Source organism: Mixophyes fleayi, chromosome 5 (assembly GCF_038048845.1).
Source record: "Mixophyes fleayi isolate aMixFle1 chromosome 5, aMixFle1.hap1, whole genome shotgun sequence".
NCBI lineage: Eukaryota > Metazoa > Chordata > Amphibia > Anura > Limnodynastidae > Mixophyes > Mixophyes fleayi.
Genome location: NC_134406.1, coordinates 253,252,965 through 253,273,948, shown reverse-complemented (window position 1 = coordinate 253,273,948; position 20,984 = coordinate 253,252,965). Strand labels below are relative to the sequence as shown.

Here is a 20,984-nt window from a genome sequence, read left to right as displayed (position 1 = left end):
GAACTGGAAAGGTACAGATATAAGCAGGACTACACACTTGTAGATGGCATGTCCTAAGTAATCAGCTTATTAATAGAAAGTGTAATGTGCCAAACTCCAAAGCGATGACTATAAAAGCAAACATATAGGGGGTATATTTACTAAACTGCTGGTTTCAAAAAGTGGAGATGTTGCCTATAGCAACCAATCAGATTCTAGTTATCATTTATTTAGTACATTCTACAAAATGACAGCTAGAATCTGATTGGTTGCTATAGGCAACATCTCCACTTTTTCAAACCCAGTTTAGTAAATATACGCCAGAATCTTGTATAATGTTACAGCCATTGTATAAAAACTATTTATTAATGTTTTCGTTTTGTCTACTTCATTTAGTTTAAAAGTGTTTTATTTATTTACTGAACCTTTGTAAATATATTTATTTTTTCAAACTATCCCAGTCATAACAAGAGCAGTCATCTTTCCCATACATCCATGGTATTGCTTTGCAAATATATAGCATTTAAACATAAAAGAAATGGCACAATAATCACTGTAGGAGTTGTCTGTTTTTTTTTGTTTTTTTTTTCATTGCCTGTTGCAATATATCTGAGAAAGTCTGTCACACCGAAGCCACGGACTTGTGTATATTAATAATGTACGCACCAATAGACTGGATGTCATTTATGATTAGATCTTGTGGGGGAAATCAGGCCACAGTCTATACTATTAACGTGACTCATCGGTACCTTCTAGACATGCTTTATATACATTAATACCATATTTCTATATATGTAATAAAAACATGTCCTGATGTCTACTCATTCCCATTTTAGGAGAAACCCTAAAAGGGTTAATGTAATGCCAGGGGTGGTTCTAAAGTGGCAGGAGACTGGACTTTAACCATGTAGAGCACTTCATTTTATGCAATGTGTTTACCTCGCACTATGTTGGTCTCCTATCTACAAGGATCTCTGTTGCCCTTCCCAAAATCTTACCAACCACTCCAAGAAACTCATGTGCTAGAAGCTGCTAAAAGCCTCATCGCTAAACACTGAAAGAATCCTCAACCTCTCTCAATGTCATCTCTTAAAAGCTTTAGTTGGCACATGGCATCTATAGGGAAATTTACATACTATCGTCATGACAGAGAACATGCCTTTGTGTGGTCACCCTGGGTCTTAATGAAAACTCATAACCAACCACAACCTCTTTAAACTAATCCATTTAGGACGTGATCTTCGACGCCCGCTACAAGAGTGGATCCCTGTGATGCCTCTGTTCTGTTCATGTGCAACACAAACTTGATGGGTGCTTACCTTTGTAAGCCTGATGTTATTACAAAAAATCCTATAGTACCTTCCCCTCTGTCTCTCTCTATCTATACCACCTTTGCACCTCTATTTCCCAGTCATATAATGTAATCAATTTTGACATTATATTTTTGACATTACATATAGTTTTATTATATATCTGATTTGTTTTGTGCCAACTGAGATACCGAAATAGTAAGGTCATATATGTCCTGTCCGTTCCCAGCTTTCAAGACTGCGTAGGTCTCTTTGTTGTGCCTGTAAATGTATAACCATCAAATCAAAGTCCAATCTCCTAATACTTCAGAACTACTCACTGCATTAATTGAAACTGTTCAGTTTGTTTTCTAAAATAGAATTTGGTTTAGCCTCATTTAGCTCAGAGTTCGGAAATGTCTGTGTGGCTATTCGCACACTTAGGAAACCTCTCCATCCCCTTTATCTCATTACAATGATCTTGCTCCAGATTTGGTTAACACCGTTCAGCAAAACAATGTCCATTGATGTGCCTAATCTGTATTTGGATTTGGGACTGACCACATTTTGAACAACTCCTCCCATCAGTGGCTGCAAACTTGATTCATACATAGATCCTTCCCATCGTATTCCACAAACCCATGTGCTCTGGTGAAAATCTAGGAGCACTTGTGCAAATCAAAAGGGTTTTGGCAATGCCTTTCTCATTTTCCGCTTCATATACGAGACCTATAGATTGAAGTCACATTGTGGTGCCCATGATAATGAATGAGTTGTATTTTCCCTGGCACATACAAGTATACACACTAGTGTAGAAACGCTAAAGACAGTCATTCTTGACTTCTGTAAACATGCCTTTCTGTACCTAGTAGTCATCACTATTAATTGAGCTATATAGGTGGATTCCATGAAGAGCGCCTATTCTTTACCTTGGAATGATAATCTTTTTCTAGCCTCGAGTCAGATCCAGCCACTTGCTTGTACTTGTTGATCTTCATTTTTATCTGACGGTTTCTCTCTTCTACATCCATCGAACCTGTTCAACAGCAGAATACAGGATTAATTACCAAACCGTGTCATGCTGTTAGGAAATACAAATAAACTTTATGAGTAAGGTACTACAAGGGATCTCAATTTCAATGTGACCCCATCTTCTACTCTTCAATGTCCTTAAAACTGAGATAGGCAGCCTATGGCTCTCTGGCTGTCGCTGAACTACAACATCCAGCAGAATAAACCAGCAGCAGTTTCATAACAACTGTAAAGCGTTAAGTTGACAATGCCTAGCTTAAAGGTTACCTGTGGCCTACACACAGCGGAAGCCGCCATTTTGTGGATAATGATCTCGCCTAGTGTGACGATAAGCTGCAGTTTCATGAATATAATGGTCCAGCCCACAATATGGCTGACTCCACTGTGCACAAGAATGTGTAAAATACTACTGTAAGGGAACAGAGAATCAGTTTACTTTTAAATTTCATGTCACTCAACGCAGTCATGCAAGATGCGCAGAACGGACGTTTATTAAAGTGTAAAATGCTTCTCCTCTCCCCTATGCCGAAAATGACCCCGTTCACTGCACTCTAAAGTATGTTCCCAATTTTTGAAAGTCAAATTTAGTTCATGTTTGGAGCAGCTGACAAACATCCACTTCCTGAAAACTCTGTAATGCAAATATACAAGTACTTATAAAAGCAATGGAGAATGACAACTTGGACACATGATAAGCTGTGATGGAAATCAGTGTTGTAGCATCCCCTGCCAGCCATGGAAGTATGTTAAAGATCCTTGATATTATAGCACCATCAGGCTTGGTGCACAGTTTGATTTAGGTGCATTGATGTAAACTATATGTCATTTCCAAATAGCTTGTGAATACTGCTCTACGTTGCTACCTACAAGCACTACATGAAGCATAGATAACCTGTGGCTCTACGGCTGTTAAGGAACTACAAGTCCCAGTAAATCCTGCCAGCCTGTGAGAAGCAGGGCATGCTGAGACCTGTAGTTGACAACACGTAGAGAGTCACAGGTTGCCCAAATCAACACTATGGGGTAAATGTATCAAGTTGAGAGTTTTCCGGCGGGTTTGAAAAACCAATCAGATTCTAGATGTCATTTATTTAGTACATTCTACAAAATGACAGCTAGAATCTGATTGGTTGCTATAGGCAACATCTCCAATTTTCAAACCCACTGGAAAACTCTCAGCTTGATACATTTACCCCTATATTGTGTAACAAGACCAAGCAGGACTTAAACAAAAGCCTCCAACTGTACAAGGATATAACGGCAGATCTGAGGGTGACAAGCGTGTGGCTGGGAATTAATTCCTTTCCTAGGAGTCTGAGAATATACAGTTATATGGAGATTATACTTCTTGTCACATACAGAGCAGACTGCTGCTAATACAATGCATTGGTGCTCAGAGTTTTGGTCTGTTGTCTCCCTCCAGCACTCAGAAGGGAACATTCATCATTTAGCAGTACCTTATACAAAAAGGACATTGTTCTGAAGGTATTCATCTTACAGCTGTCAGCGTGCACTCTTCGGAGAGTACAAAGTTAACGGTATAAAAACAATCAATAAAGGCCACAGTTGACATCTAATGAAGTGATTCTTTAAACTATTTAGTAGCTCTAACAATTTCTAATGCAAATAAACCACTCCCAGTAGAATACACTTTTGGGAGAAAACATTTAAAGAGCAATCTGTTGAGTAAATGAGTTATTCACTGGGCTTTATTGCAGGCTGGGTCCCTTATAGAAAGTTGTTTTTTGATCCTCTGAAAAAAAAATCTAACTGCATAATCTAGGGTCTCAGAACAATGACAAACTGACACTTGGGGTCCCAGAACAATGACACACTGACATTTGGGGTCCCAGAACAATGAAACACTGACACTTGGGGTCCCAGAACAATGACACACTGACATTTGGGGTCCCAGAACAATGACACACTGACACTTGGGGTTCCAGAACATAGACACACTGACACTTGGGATCCCAGAACAAAGACACACTGACACTTGGGATCCCAGAACAAAGACACGCTGACACTCGGGGTCCCAGAACAAAGACACGCTGACACTTGGGGTCCCAGAACATAGACACACTGACACTTGGGATCCCAGAACAAAGACACGCTGACACTCGGGGTCCCAGAACAAAGACACACTGACACTTGGGGTCCCAGAACATAGACACACTGACACTTGGGATCCCAGAACAAAGACACGCTGACACTCGGGGTCCCAGAACAAAGACATGCTGACACTCGGGGTCCCAGAACAAAGACACGCTGACAGTTGGGGTCCCAGAACAAAGACACGCTGACAGTTGGGGTCCCAGAACAAAGACACGCTGGCAGTTGGGGTCCCAGAACAAAGACACGCTGACACTTGGGGTCCCAGAACAAAGACACACTGACACTTGGGTTCCCAGAACAAAGACACGCTGACACTTGGGGTCCCAGAACAAAGACACACTGACACTTGGGTTCCCAGAACAAAGACACGCTGACACTTGGGGTCCCAGAACAAAGACACGCTGGCAGTTGGGGTCCCAGAACAAAGACACACTGACAGTTGGGGTCCCAGAACAAAGACACACTGACACTTGGGTTCCCAGAACAAAGACACGCTGACACTTGGGGTCCCAGAACAAAGACACGCTGACACTTGGGGTCCCAGAACAAAGACACGCTGACAGTTGGGGTCCCAGAACAAAGACACGCTGGCAGTTGGGGTCCCAGAACAAAGACACACTGACACTTGGGGTCCCAGAACAAAGACACACTGACACTTGGGGTCCCAGAACAAAGACACACTGACACTTGGTGTCCCAGAACAATGACACACTGACACTGTATTCCCAGAACAATAGCACACTGATTCTTGGGACTCCAGAACAATAGCACTTGGGTTGATACTTTGAGCCCCAGCTGGAAAAAAAAAAAAGATTGAGTACACTGTTTTAAAGCATGACATAAGATGGTGCTGACATAGAATACCCACCAAAGACAGCCTGTTTCACCATTGTCAAGGCTCATCTAAGAACTATTTTCACATTAACTGTATATGAGGTTAACGGACCTAAACTCAATATTAATTCCCTCATTATCTCTTCCTACATTAATCTAAGAAACATCAGAGTGACTCCTCCTCTTGTGTTTATCTGCCAGTAGAAACAAACATAATCATAGCTCCAAGCGAACAAAAAAGTTATATAAAGTGCTAATTCTGTTAAATTAGATGTCAATAATAGTAGCTTAATTTTTATCCCTTTATTGCCTATAATAAGTTATTACATTGCAACCTGTTCCACAATGTTTTCTCTATACATATTTAATGTGCATTAAGTCACAGAGACAGATAAATGCATTAATCATCTAACAACTGATAGAGTTGCTAACCATTTCATAACCAACTGTTTTTCACCCCTTCATGACCTGACCAATTTTTACTTTTTGGGATGAGTCATTTTAAAAGGGATTTTTTTTTCTTAGCCTACCAAATTAGCTTTAAAATGTTTTTATTTATGAAACTGGTCTTTCTTTTGGCAGCAAATTGCAACAAATATCTTTTTATCTCATAAGCATAATAAGTCAAGCAAATCCAGGAAACATATTGTTTTCCACGATGGTTCCCTAGTTACTCTAATGCGGCGGTTCCCAAACTGTGCGCCACGGCTCCCAGGGGTGCCGCGGCGCTGTCACTAGGGTGCCGCGGGCCAGACATAAAAAAAAAAAACCCACAGAAACTTACCAATCCGTCGGGCGCCGGGACCCAGCAGCCTCCTCTCTCCTGCAGCTGTCACTGAATATCGAAGTCAGTAACAAGCTGCAGGAGAGAGGAGGCTGCTAGGTCCCGGCGCCCGACGGATTGGTAAGTTTCTGTGTTTTGTTTTTTTTTATGGCTGGCGCCTGGCGCGGGGCAGAGTGAGAGGGATCGTGGCAGAGGAGGGGGACAGAGGATGGTGACAGCGGGACAGAGGAGGGGCACAGAGGATGGTGAGAGGGGGACAGAGGATGGTGACAGCGGGGCAGAGGAGGAGAGCAGAGGATGGTGACAGTGGGACAGAGGTTGGTGACAGCGGGACAGAGGAGGAGAGCAGAGGATGGTGACAGTGGGACAGAGGATGGTGACAGCGGGACAGAGGAGGAGAGCAGAGGATGGTGACAGTGGGACAGAGGTTGGTGACAGAGGATGGTGACAGCGGGACAGAGGAGGGGCACAGAGGATGGTGAGAGGGGGACAGAGGATGGTGACAGCGGGGCAGAGGAGGAGAGCAGAGGATGGTGACAGTGGGACAGAGGTTGGTGACAGCGGGACAGAGGAGGAGAGCAGAGGATGGTGACAGTGGGACAGAGGATGGTGACAGCGGGACAGAGGAGGAGAGCAGAGGATGGTGACAGTGGGACAGAGGTTGGTGACAGCGGATGGTGACAGTGGGACAGAGGAGGAGAGCAGAGGATGGTGACAGTGGGACAGAGGTTGGTGACAGAGGATGGTGGCAGAGGAGGAGAGCAGAAGATGGTGACAGCGGGACAGAGGATGGTGACAGCGGGACAGAGGAGGAGAGCAAAGGATGGTGACAGTGGGACAGAGGAGGGGGACAGGATGGTGACAGCGGGACAGAGGAGGGGGACAGAGGAGGGGGAGAGAGGAGGAGAGCAGAGGATGGTGACAGTGGGACAGAGGTTGGTGACAGCGGATGGTGACAGTGGGACAGAGGAGGAGAGCAGAGGATGGTGACAGCGGGACAGAGGAGGGGGACAGAGGAGGGGGAGAGAGGAGGGGGACAGAGGATGGTGACAGTGGGACAGAGGAGGAGAGCAGAGGATGGTGACAGTGGGACAGAGGTTGGTGACAGCGGATGGTGACAGTGGGACAGAGGAGGAGAGCAGAGGATGGTGACAGTGGGACAGAGGAGGAGAGCAGAGGATGGTGACAGTGGGACAGAGGTTGGTGACAGAGGATGGTGGCAGAGGAGGAGAGCAGAAGATGGTGACAGTGGGACAGAGGAGGGGGACAGGATGGTGACAGCGGGACAGAGGATGGTGACAGCGGGACAGAGGAGGAGAGCAAAGGATGGTGACAGTGGGACAGAGGAGGGGGACAGGATGGTGACAGCGGGACAGAGGAGGGGGACAGAGGATGGTGACAGTGGGACAGAGGAGGAGAGCAGAGGATGGTGACAGTGGGACAGAGGTTGGTGACAGCGGGACAGAGCAGGAGAGCAGAGGATGGTGACAGTGGGACAGAGGATGGTGACAGCGGGACAGAGGAGGAGAGCAGAGGATGGTGACAGTGGGACAGAGGTTGGTGACAGCGGATGGTGACAGCGGGACAGAGGAGGAGAGCAGAGGATGGTGACAGTGGGACAGAGGTTGGTGACAGAGGATGGTGGCAGAGGAGGAGAGCAGAGGATGGTGACAGCGGGACAGAGGATGGTGACAGCGGGACAGAGGAGGAGAGCAAAGGATGGTGACAGTGGGACAGAGGTTGGTGACAGCGGGACAGAGGAGGAGAGCAGAGGATGGTGACAGTGGGACAGAGGATGGTGACAGCGGGACAGAGGAGGAGAGCAGAGGATGGTGACAGTGGGACAGAGGTTGGTGACAGCGGATGGTGACAGCGGGACAGAGGAGGAGAGCAGAGGATGGTGACAGTGGGACAGAGGTTGGTGACAGAGGATGGTGGCAGAGGAGGAGAGCAGAGGATGGTGACAGCGGGACAGAGGATGGTGACAGCGGGACAGAGGAGGAGAGCAAAGGATGGTGACAGTGGGACAGAGGAGGGGGACAGGATGGTGACAGCGGGACAGAGGAGGGGGACAGAGGATGGTGACAGTGGGACAGAGGAGGAGAGCAGAGGATGGTGACAGCGGGGCAGAGGAGGGGGACAGAGAGCAGAGGATGGTGACAGCAGGGCAGAGGAGGGGGACAGAGAGCAGAGGAGGGGGACAGAGGGGCAGAGGATGGGGACAGAGAGCAGAGGATGGGGACAGCGGGGCAGAGAAGGGGGACAGAGAGCAGAGGAGGGGCACAGTGGGGCAGAGGAGGGGCACAGCGGGGCAGAGGAGGGGGACACAGCATGAGAGGGGCAGTGGAGGGGGACACAGCGTGAGAGGGCAGAGGAGGGGACAGCGTGTGAGAGGGCAGAGGGGGCAGTGTGAGAGAGGGCAGTGTATCTGAATGCAGAGGGGGCAGTGTGTCTGGATGCAGAGGGGGCAGAGTGCCTGAGGGCAGAGTGTCTGGATGCAGAGGGGGCATTTTTGCATACAACTAAATAAGTATTTCTGTCCTGACCTAAATACTTATTACAATTTTTTGACCCAACTACTTCTAAAACAGGACTGCTCAATAATTATTTTGGAGGGGTGCCTTGAAAAAATTTGGAGACTCTAAGGGTGCCGCGAACTGCAAAAGTTTGGGAACCACTGCTCTAATGTAATTCATGCACCACTTAAAATATATCAACTAATTTAATCGACAATACCAAATGTGTATTTTAATCACGGTCTGACATAGTTATGGGCCCCAAGAACAAAAGTGGCCATTTTAAAACGATTTTTCCCCAATGTTATACCACATGTGCACAAAATAATTAGGCTGCGAATAGGGGGCGCTAGGGCCAGGACTGCACAAAAATGGGGGTGGGGATGAACAATATTTTGCAGGTTTGGAATAACATACACTATGATGTCATTTAGATCTTCACCCACTGGTGGGCGATCTACGTTTAAAGACACAAGCTTGACATGCAGCTAGTAATTCCTCTTCTTGCTTCAATGGAAGTCGCTCCACTTAATGCAGCTAACTAAATGAATAGAGCAGTCAGCCTTCTGGAAAACTGGAACGCTGCCGGAACACTGAGTGGGTATGGGGTCATATTATATACAGTTTTCCTAATATTGTATGAGTGTGCAACATCCATGTTAAACGCACCAGTGTCACGCAGATTTGTTTGACACAGCTGTGATGGAAAGGGGTTGGATGGGTGTCATGTACTTTTTTCTTCATCTCCCTTAATTTTGTTTTTTAGCTTTTTATTATTTTATTTATTTTTTCCACATTTTACTTTACATCATACTTTCTTGCACAGAGGAACCACAGAGGTGAAAAAGGGACTTGATGGATGTCTCTCCTGGCCCTCAGCAATGTTAAATCATGTCTAATAGTGATCCATTGATACTAAAAAGCAGGAAATACATAGATCTAATAAGGCCGACCCCTTTTGAAGGTACAGCAACCCAATGCTCACATTCATTTAACGGTTTCTGACTGCTTCAATTTTTGTCAGACAAGCTCTAGTTATTCAGAAGTCGGCATTTTGCCACTTCTTTGAGAAAATATGCATTATGTTACTGCATAAGATTGAGTGTATGTACTGCCCTGTTGATCTCTGACCAGCAGCTTCAGGGTATGTTGCCCAATGCAGACTGCCATTGCCATGACAATGTCCTGTTAGTAAGCACCAACAGCACATTGCTGAACACACTGAAAGCGATCATCTTGGCAGCTCCCAGTTGGCCATGGTTGATTATAAAAACTTTGTTTTCACCACTTTGCATCTGATTTTATTGACGTTTACAAATCCTATTAATGGTAAACAAAGCTATTAATTCGAATAGTTTTGTATTTTAAAGAATTACAACTCTATTATCTACAACACTGAATAAATGAAACACTCATGCCCAATATCTACAGCACACAAATTGCGTTTCTATAAAAATTCTGTACCTTGGTCCCCATTCTCTTGCTCTGCCGTTCTGTCATCTACAAGATGGTAAATGTGATGAAATGAAAGCAGTGATGTTTATGAGAACAAAAAACAAAACAGACATAGAAATAAAACATGGAAACACTCATCTAAGCGACACACAGGTACGATACTTAGGGGTAGATTTACTAAAACAGCTATAAAGGAACAGTGGATGCGTTGCTCATAGCAACCAATCAGATTCTAGATATTATTTGCTAGTACACTCAAGAAAATGATAGGTAGAATCTGATTGGTTGCTATGGGCAATACCTCCACTCTTCCTTTTTAGAAGTTTTAGTAAATCTACTCCTTATTGCAGAGTGAAAAAAGAACACAGATGGATGATGGATGATGGAACACAGTCTGTTTCTGTGTTTCAATCTCTAAAATCCCTGTTGTCACACACCAATATATGTTCCCAAATGACGTCTAGAAGTACAGATGATACAATTTTATTGATCCACTCACTTACACAAAAATAAAAAAATATATATAAAATAGACAAGTAATATTATCAATGTATAGAATTTAGTCTTATACAGTGCAATATTAGGCTATTGATAAACCAACATAAAATGTGGAGTTAATAAAATGTATAAGTCATACTTGCCAACTCTCCCGGAATGTCCGGGAGACTCCCGAAATCCGGGTCAGTCTCTTGGACTCCCAGGAGAGAATGCAAGTCTCCCACATCAGGCAAATACCTGGCCAAAATAACGCAATTTGCGGTGAATTACATCACTTTGGCCCCACCCCCACATCAAAACAACATTTCCGACGTGGGAGGTGGGGCCAAAGTGACGCGATTGACCGCGCACTGCCCCCTCCCGCCCTCTAGGCATGCCCCCTATCCGGGATCTCCTGGACTTCAGTGCCTAAAAGTAGGCAAGTATGGTATAAGTATGCCAAGGGGTGAGGAAGGGAACATACTTCAAAATTACATGGGAACTAAAAATCTGTGCATTACCCCGCTGTATACCCCCGTCCCCTCCCCTCCCCATCACAGTTTTCCTCAACTTGACCTCCCCACATCGCTATATGCGTTATCTTTGATATCATGTCTTTGACACATTTTTAAAACTGTGAAAATGATATTGATGATGTGGAAAGTGTTTTGTAAACAACAGTTAAATACTAAATAAAGAGTGCATGAACATTGTATCATTATCACCAGTGGTCGAAGTGGAAACGTAGAAGTGGCGGTATGGAAAAGGTAAGTTAATGGAATATTATAGTTTCACAATGAAGGCAGTAAAAGAAGCGGCGGTATGGCATACCCCCGTATACCAGCCCACTTAGATCACTGCTTATAACACTTTTTAGATGATCCAGCAAACTGCTAACCTGTCTATTGGCATAAGGCAAACTGTGGCTTCTCAACAAAAGCTGTCAGGGTATGCTGGAACTTGTAGTTCCACAAAAGCTGCCCATCTTTGCTCTATATGGTATCTAAGTCCTTGGAATAAAGAATAGAACTCTGATTTACAATAATGGTGGGCATTATAATAGCTGGTGCACAGGAAGAAATATTCTGTACCCCATAATAACAAAATTAGATTAGAGTTATGTTTAGTGGATGAAAGCAACCATCTGGTTGCTATGGGTTACAGAACACTGTGGGGCAGATTCAAGTCATAAAATATCCGTGCAAAGGTGCGTTTGGAATGGTCGTGAGACACCTCACACGGATATTTTCTGACAGAAGGAACGCTGATATCCGCTCGCACCCCATAGTGGTGCAAGCAAAAAATCTGCGTTACTTTTTAGCATAGTAACGGTAATAAAGCGCAGCCAACTGAATTTACCCCTGTGTAACTTCTTTATAGTGCATTCTATGCTGTAGCAGACTTATCGTACATACAGCTCAGACCACAATACCTTTCTGAAATATCATATATTTTGTCTGCCACTAAAAAGCATTATGTAATAGTGGCGACTGAAAAGATATAACCATGACAATGGATCATTTCATTGACTAAGATCTCAGCTCTTTAAAATAAACTCCAAGTACCTTTTAAAACGGAGGATGGTGCATTGATGTTTCAGACAACTGAAACTAAATATATTACTTTTTTTTTTCCACACCGAGAAATCCCACCTGTATACTAGTCAGTACCTTAATGCAGCCTGAAGTTTGGTGCCTCAGAGAACATTAATATATTTGCTTTCTTTCTGCAATGGATGCCTGGGAAAACGACTATTGCAGTATAAATACCACTCGCTGAGGACACCAGGGGGTATATTTACTAAGCTGCGGGTTTGAAAAAGTGGAGATGTTGCCTATAGCAACCAATCAGATTCTAGCTGTCATTTTGTAGAATGTACTAAATAAAGAACTAAAACCTGATTGGTTGCTATAGGCAACATCTCCACTTTTTCAAACCTGCTGTTTAGTAAATCTAGCCCCACGTGGATACAGTGATAGAGCTCTAGATCCTCCTATACAATAATATATCACTATATGAAAGTCATTTATCAAAACACACACTGGAAATCATAGCAAGTCTGCTTCATTCAAGAACATTGTATCATTATGGCGTTTTCTGTCATGTCGTGAGACTGAGAAATGTTATCAGACAATCTGTATCTGTCACTAGTCAGTGGAAAACTAATAATCTTCGGTTTCCCATTGGGAGCTAAACACTATTATTTTCTGTACTGAATGTTTAGCTTGTGCTTAACATACACCCTTTCATTTTTAAAGTGTACGCTTCATTTTCTTTTAGACTTAGGCTACAACATTAATGGCTTTTAAAGTTACATGTAGTAGACCTGTTTTATCAATATTCAAGGAGAAAAATAAAGGAAAACTAGCTAGTGAAACAGCAATGTGAAGTAAGAAACCCCAATCACAAAGGCTCCGACTATTTCAGCCAGGTCACAACTCAAACTGGCCCGGTTCGAGGAACATGTAGATACACCCTTCACTATAAAGGTGTGAGTATTATACTTTCTTTTTCAATTAAGTGTATACTAGAGTATGAAGCACAATATTTATTTGTATCATACCAACCACAACTGGTCTGTAGAGGAGTGTATGAGAATAGGAAAATGAAGATTGGGTAAAGATGCAGCTACAACAGCAGCAGTTTGTAAATGGATAATTACTTTGATGCTAAAATAGAACAAACAAATGAATAGAGTTATTGTAAAATCTAAGCATCAAAGGGAGAATGATTTAAATATTTCACAGTGGGTCCAGTTAAATGAAAATATGTTGGGGGGGTTTTAACATTTGCAGTAAAAAGCACAAGTGTTTATATGTGTTGTTAATTATTCAATTTTTATTGCTTGTTTTTATTGTTTGTGCAAACAGATATTTCTGAGTATTTCATTTAACGTTACATCTGTTATTGGGCAAGAGAGGCAAGTACATAAGAAATAATCATGAAGGGTTTCTTAGCTCGTCAGTGTAGAGAGAGGGGCTGTAAGATGTGGGCTGTCAGCTATGGTTTTTATGGAAAGAGAATTTGCAACACCAGTTTCACAGAGATAAGCTATAGCATTGCATTTTTGTGGAGTAGAAGTGAAAACATTTGTATTGGTATTGATAAAGTATATTGTAAGTAACTAACAAAGTAAATATTTTTTGTACTGGACCCAATAAAGAGAAGAAAGCATCCTAAGTATTGTAAAACAAATCAACGTAAAGTACCAACAATATATTGGTTTTAAAAACATTAATCTTGTTGCATTAAAATCTCATGTGGCAACAGAATTTTACGAAGATCCTAAACCCCCAGAGATGGATTAAAACAGTATATGATGAAAATCCCTGACCGGAATAGAGTCTGATAACTACCATACCCCCCTCCCAGCCACCCCTCTTTAGCCCTCCTTGCTACCAGTTACTTAGGTGAATATGACAAATCATATGTTACAGGGAGGAGAATGGTAACGCTGCAAATATGTTAATAGATACAGGTGGTGCTGTACTTTTCACAAGACAGACTCCACGGTCATCTCAAGGGCCCGATTCATCAAGGCACGTATACTGAGTGCAACCTGTGTTTGGTTTAAAATGCCCGCATTTCGGCTTTGCGAGCGGCCAATGATCTCAATATATGTGCACTGTTGAATTCGGGTGTAGGTCTGTTCTGCTCTATTACACAAGACACTGCAGGATACATCCAATAACTATGTGGATTATAATTTTATAACAAATGCACAGAAACAAATAAATATATCTAATTAATATCATCCATTAATACATTTATTAGTACGCTATTAATGTCAACTGACTTTAAAATATATTTTTACAGTTGCTCCTAATTGCAGTCACATGTTATAGCATGCATACAGGACTGTCATTACTAGTACTCAGGACTTAGGTTAGCTCTGTAGGTGGAGCAAGAAACACGGCATAAAAACTAGTCATTTTGAGATGCCCAGAGCTTGATTCGGACGTGGCTGTGTGCGCCTGAGAGTGGCTCGCCCTCACTGTACACGGACTACTGGAAAATGCCCCTTCCCCACCCCATTAACTCTCCGAAATTGTAGGCTTAATTAGTGTCCTTTGCGTTTGAAGACGGAGCGGACTTGACCGCGTTTACTTGCGTATGTCCCGGTTCTGGACATGTGTAGAGTGATTCTGCATAGGATACACTCAATATTGGCAGATACATGCCTTGAATCAGGCACAAAGTCTATATTAATTTTAAAAAAGCGAGAGGACATCCAGGATGAGATAGCTGAGAGGCAGTCAGTTACACGAGAGAGGAGGGAGGAGGAAAGATCAAGAGAAGAGATGTAGAGTTGAATATCATCAGCATATAGGTGATACTGAAGACCGAAAGAGGAGATGAGAGCCCCAAGGGAGGAAGTATAGAGCGAAAAGAGTAAAGGGCCAAGAACAGAGCCCTGAGGGACTCCAACAGGGAGAGGGGAGGGGGTGGAGGAAGAACCAGACGTGGATACGGAGAAGGAGCGATTAGCAAGGTATGAGGTGAACCAGGCATGGACAGAGCCAGAGAGGCCGAGTGAGAGAAGAGTTTGCAGTAGGACGGGGTGGTCCACGGTGTGGAAGGCTGCGGAGAGGTCAAGGAGGATGAGTATGGAGTAGTGACCCTTGGATTTGGCTGATAGGAGATCATCGGTAACTTTAGCCAGGGCTGTTTCAGTGGAGTGGAGGGGGCGGTAGCCGGATTGGAGAGGGTCAAGGAGGGAGTTGTCAGAGAGGTGTCTGGTGAGGCGGCTGAAGACAATCCGCTCAAGTAATTTGGAGGCATATGGGAGAAGAGAGATAGGGAGGTAGTTAGCAAGAGAGGTGGGGTCGAGATTGGGTTTCTTAAGGATAGGGGAGATAAGAGCGTGTTTGAATGAGGATGGGACAACACCAGAGGAGAGTGATAGGTTGAAGAGGTGTGCGAGGTAGGAGCAGGCAGTAGGAGAGAGAGAGCGAAGGAGGTGGGAGGGGATGGGATCAAGAGGACAGGTAGAGGGTGGAGAGGAAAGAATAAGGGAGCAAACTTCTTCACCTGATGTGGGGATGAAGGAGGACCACAGCTGGTTGATGGCGGGAGGTGAAGCGGTGAGAGTGGGGGGAGAGGGGTGGGAAGAGGGGTGGGAGGAGGAGATGTTGTGTCTAATGGCTTCAATTTTGGAGGAGAAAAAGGAGGCAAAGTCAGACGCCGAGAGGGAAGGCGGGACAGTGGGAGGGGGGGGGGAGAGGAGGGAGTTGAATGTGGCAAAGAGGCGGCGGGGGTTGGAGGACTGAGAAGAGATGAGCGACTTGAAGGATTGTTTAGCGAGGGACAGGGCAGAGCAGAAAGAGGAGAGGATGAATTTGAAGTGAAGTCAGCCAGGGAACGAGATTTCCTCCAGAGGCGTTCAGCTGTGCGAGAGCACTTTTGGAGGGAGCGGGTGAGTTTGGAGTGCCAGGGTTGGGGAGTAAGGCGACGACGGCGGATAGAAGAGGCCGGGGCGATGGTGTCCAGGGCAGTAGTGAGGGATTGGTTGTAGAGAGAGGATGCCTTATCAGGGCAGGCCAGAGAGGGAAGGGGTGATAGGAGAGTTTCAAGAGAGGCGGAGAAGGAGATGGGGTCAATGGCGTCAAGGTTGCGCCTGGTGAGGGTGGCTTTAGGCGAGGTGGGAGAAGGGGAGGAGGACAGAGAGAAGGAGAGGAGATGGTGGTCGGAGAGTGGGAAGGGAGAGTTGGAGAAGTCAGAGAGATCACAGAGGTGAGAGAAGACAAGGTCGAGGGAGTGACCAAAACAGTGGGTAGGGGAGGAGGTCCACTGAGTGAGGCCAAGGGAGGAGGAAAGAGTGAGAAGTTTGATGGTGGCAGGGTCAGAACAGTTGTCAACAGGGATGTTAAAGTCGCCCAGTATAATAGAGGGCAGGTCAGAGGAATAATAATAATAATAATAATAATAATAATAATACACTTATATTTGTGCACATTTCAATAAGTCTAGGAAAGGAGAGGTGTTAGATAGTTAAGCATGCCCTCAACCAGAGATCATATAATTCTTTAGTGACTAAGATGTCATAGAAAATATCGGAGTCTGTAATTATTCACGTTATTTAAAAAACATTTCAGATTTAGTTAATCTTAAAATGTATCATATTCCTTAATAGGATATTTTCATTTCAGTAGCATTCTGACCCTACCTGAAGGCACATATTATATTTATGGCTGTAATATCTTAAGCTTGGACTCCACTGCACGCTAGAGGAGTGTGCTATTTGGGTTTTGTAACTAAAACATTGGAAACCTTACTTATAGATGGATTTAGAAATAAGACAGATTACAGAGATGTGTGGCGGCACATGTAGTCACATATTCACAGTTCTATGAACACTCAGTAATACATTTCTTGTTCAACTGTACAATGGCAGTTAGCATGTCTGTAAGAAAAGGTATACAGGAAAATTTATGCGTATAAGGAATTTATGGAGGTAGACATTCTCAGAAGCTGCCTGTGATAGTGTATAAAGACAAAATGTCTTTTGAATTGAAAGATAATCAAAGCTGAGAAGATACATTTCAAAGATATCAATTTTATGTATTCAAGTTTTATATATAATTGTTTAATATTAGGAAATCATAAATTGTAGACACAGTCGCTTAACTAATCCTATACCTTTACAATTAATTGGAGAATTCCATAGACACATTTTTAGAAGTTATAAGAAGTCAGCAGTATGCTGTTTCAGTTCAATCCATCATCCAACTTGTATGTGCTGACTTTATGCTGATTTAAATGCCTTTTATACTCTGCTGTTGCTGTGCCTCAGAAGAATAAAAAAGCTACACAGATGATTTCATCTAATTGTATTATTCAAGATGCCCAGTTCAAGAATGAGGGGTGTAAATAAATGTGGGTTTTTGGTAGTGTTTTGGATACCCCCCCCCCCTTTTTAACTACTATTCCCAAAGCTTAGAAGTTATAAGAATTCAGCAGTATGCTGTTTCAGTTCACTCCATCATCCAACTTGTATGTTGGCTTTATGCTGATGTAAATGCCTTTTATACTCTGCTGTTGCTGTGCCTCAGAAGAATAAAAAAAAGCTACATAGATGATTTCCCCCCCTTTTTTAACTACTATTCCCAAGGCTTTCCCTTGTACTTTCTTCAGCGCCTGTCAAAAGATATTTGAAACAGCAGCTGTTAAAGGATGAGACAATGGCTGCTCTCCTCATTTCCTGGTCACTTGCACAGAACAGAAGTAAAAATGTAATGGTAACAAGAAATTCAGCAAGATCCCACCAAGAGTTGACACAATGAAACGGAAACTGAAGGAATATGAAGTGTCTATAAAATATTAGTCTTCCCAAAAGGTGTGAGAATGTCACACTTTATAATAGTGAGCATGTTATTATAGCTAAATATGTTTTATAAAAAGATGAAAAAGAGTTGTTTGCAATAATTATGGCATACTTGGGTACTATTTCCAAAAATTATATTTAAACTGGAGATCAAAGTATTGCTGGAACGTTATTTATTTTAAAACTGATGATTCAGACAATGAGCTTTCTGACGTGTGTATTCATTGTCCAACCTATGTACTGTAAGATCCCACCATAGGTAAGCAACGTATGATGAAACTTGGCATATATCTCGCCAATTGGTGCTTATGTAGAGTAGCTGGAAATAGGCACCTTATAAATAAGCTGTATATGGTTATCTATGAATTTTATCTACCAAGACCATGCATCATGGAAATATCAATTTTTTTAATAGAAGAATTAAAATTCTCTATTTATTCTGATCAATCTTAGGAAGAAATCATGAGATGGGATGAGTACATTAGAATCACAAAATATGTAAATGTATATTAGATCAAACTCACTTTTACCATAATCTTACTATTAAGCAAGAGGAAGGCAAATAAAAATATGGAACCTCTCCACCAAAAAATTAATTCTCTTTGTGACTCCCCACAGGTTCAGAGGTCGCTGCCATTAGCGGTGATTGCCAAATTTAAGAAGAGAATTTACTGCTCAGAAACATCACATCCACTAAGCTATAGAAAGTGAAGGGCCAGTGGGGTTCTAGGGAACATTGATCAGTACCTACATATAAGTTTTTGTTTTAAAACCATTCACCCCTCCGATTAGAATAGAAATGGGGAGCCATAAAGAGTTAAAACAGGCAAATTAGAGATGTAATTATAAAATATTTTACATTCTAAAAAGTGGGAGTAAATTGGTAAAAAAAAAATATCTAAAAGAAGGGAAAATAAAACGCCTGCCCCCAGAATGAGTTAGTGATTAACTATCCGAAATGGGGACCACATTGCTACAATAGTTATTATTACTTTGCAAAGTTTTATCAAGTGACGTTATAAATCAGATGTGCACACCATGCCTCAAGAGAGACAAATCCCACCTCACCTGTGACAACCACCGAATCAACCTTTATGATAATCACTCCTGCGAAACCCACCCAATGTGCCAGATTTCTAGTGGTATTACTTAAATTACCAAAAGTACAGTGTGTCAGCAGATGTGTGGATTTCTGTAGCACCTGCACAATTGTGGACTATAATTTTAGTTACTTCCCTGATATATATGTGTATTTCACATGTAAGGACTTTTGTATTTGGGGTAGTGGTGGCCATACATGTTATACACTAAAGTACTTGAAAGGTCTGTACTTTTAGAATGGACATTTTTTTTTCTTCATACAGGATACCATAATGTATGACAACATGTGAAATTTAGTTTAGGTAAGGTACAAAGCTGAACTTGTCCTGAAAATGAAATATATTGACACGTAGTACATACCTCCCAACATTGAGACATGGAGATTCTGGACATAATAAGCCCCACCTTTATCATCCGAAACCCCGCCGAGATCCCCCCAAAACAACCACTTTTGGGTGAAATTCTGCTCCTTTACATGCAAGCTCCGCCCATTATCCGGGACTGTCGAGTAAAATTCAGGACAGTTGGGAACTATGACCTAGTGTGTAAATTTAAATGACTTCACAGTAATGATGCCTAAACTCATGCACTTCAAAATCTTGCAAATTGGCTTGTCCATGATAGGTACAGAATTTCTCTAGCAAAGTGATCCCAGCAGTTACTGTATATATACTGTATATTCTCTGCTACTGAGGGAACCCCCTACCTTCAAAGTTTGCCCCTCTACAATGTAAAGTGTGTGTACCAAATTATCTCACTGACCTGAGTAATCCAGAAAAGAATGAGCTTAAACCTAATCTAATAGAAGCTCACGATGCAACTAAATATATTTTTTGCACTATAGTACTGTAGCACATCATAGAACAATCATGTAAAATGGCATAAAAATTCCCCAGGTATGTTTAATATTGTTGAATATGGTAATATTATAGTTGCATATTTTTAATGTAGAAATTGGTTCTCCTGGTAACATTTTTGGCTAAGATTACAAATAACCTTCTTACCACTGGTGCAACATCTTGTGAATAGAGACAGTGTTCTCTATCCACACGATGTCTCCCCTCTATTTCTTTATAGATGAAATAGAGGGGAGACCCAAATTACTATTAGATGTTGGGGTACCGCCTCGGTCCACTACCTAAAACTTATTCTGTGTCTATCCAATAGCCTTAATTCCTCTTCTCACGCCAAGACACTGCCCCAATAACATGCAGCCCTCTCCTCACTAGAACAGGTCACTGCCACCCACAAGAGGTCGTCTCACTCATTTCCTGCTGCTGTGATCATTCCGATGATCTGACTGGCCACAGGATGTTCTCTCCCCATTCACTTCATTGGGACATACAGATGAGCAGGAAATAAAGACTGAATAAAATATGTGCTCAGATATTAGTCAAATATACATTGAAATTAGGTCTAACTGGGGGCATTACAGGTATAAGAGGCAGCACAGTGGCTAAGTGGTTAGCACTTCTGCCTCACAGCGCTGTGGTCATAAGTTCAATTCCCGACCAGTGCCTGTTCTATGTGGAGTTTGTATGTTCTCGCCGTGTTTGCGTGGGTTTCCTCGGGGTGCTCCCGTTTCTTCACACACTCCAAAAACATACTAGTAGGTTAATTGGCTACTATCAAAATTCACCCTACTCTCTCTCTCTCTCTCTGTCTGTGAATGTTAGGGAATTTAAAGTGTAAGCTCCAATGGGGCAGGGACTGATGTGAATGAGTTCTCTGTACAGCGCTGCGGAATCAGTGGGGCTATATAAATAAATGGTGATGATGATGGTGATGATGATAAGTATGACTAAAAAAAGACAAAAAAAACCCAACTTAATAGACTTTTACTGACTAGCACTGAGCACCACAGGAAAGATTAGTCGGCAAACATACTCACACCCAACAATCCAGCCCTAAATTAATATCATTCAATGAACAAATAACATTAGTGTTTATCCCTAAAATGTTCAACCTTATAATCGTCTACGTTGACTCTCACACTTGTTGTCATATTAATTCATAAGTAATTCATAATAATGTCCAAGATTGCTATAAAAAGTGACACAAACTAACTTTAAGTAAAA

General features: G+C 42.6%; 1 protein-coding gene across 26 annotated transcripts in view; it reads right to left on the bottom strand.

Annotated features, from left to right (window-relative positions):
* RIMS2 (regulating synaptic membrane exocytosis 2) overlaps positions 1 to 20,984 on the bottom strand; it is a 506,258-nt gene that overhangs the window by 82,618 nt on the left and 402,656 nt on the right. For 20 of the 26 annotated variants that reach the window (XM_075213921.1, XM_075213923.1, XM_075213924.1 and 17 more), the window contains 2 exons: positions 10,014 to 10,049; positions 2,198 to 2,304 (listed from right to left, as the gene is read on the bottom strand). In XM_075213921.1, the coding sequence (XP_075070022.1) occupies positions 2,198 to 2,304; positions 10,014 to 10,049 (143 nt within the window). The remainder of the gene's footprint in view (positions 1 to 2,197; positions 2,305 to 10,013; positions 10,050 to 20,984) is intronic. The other 6 variants (XM_075213927.1, XM_075213932.1, XM_075213940.1 and 3 more) reach the window with 1 other exon arrangement.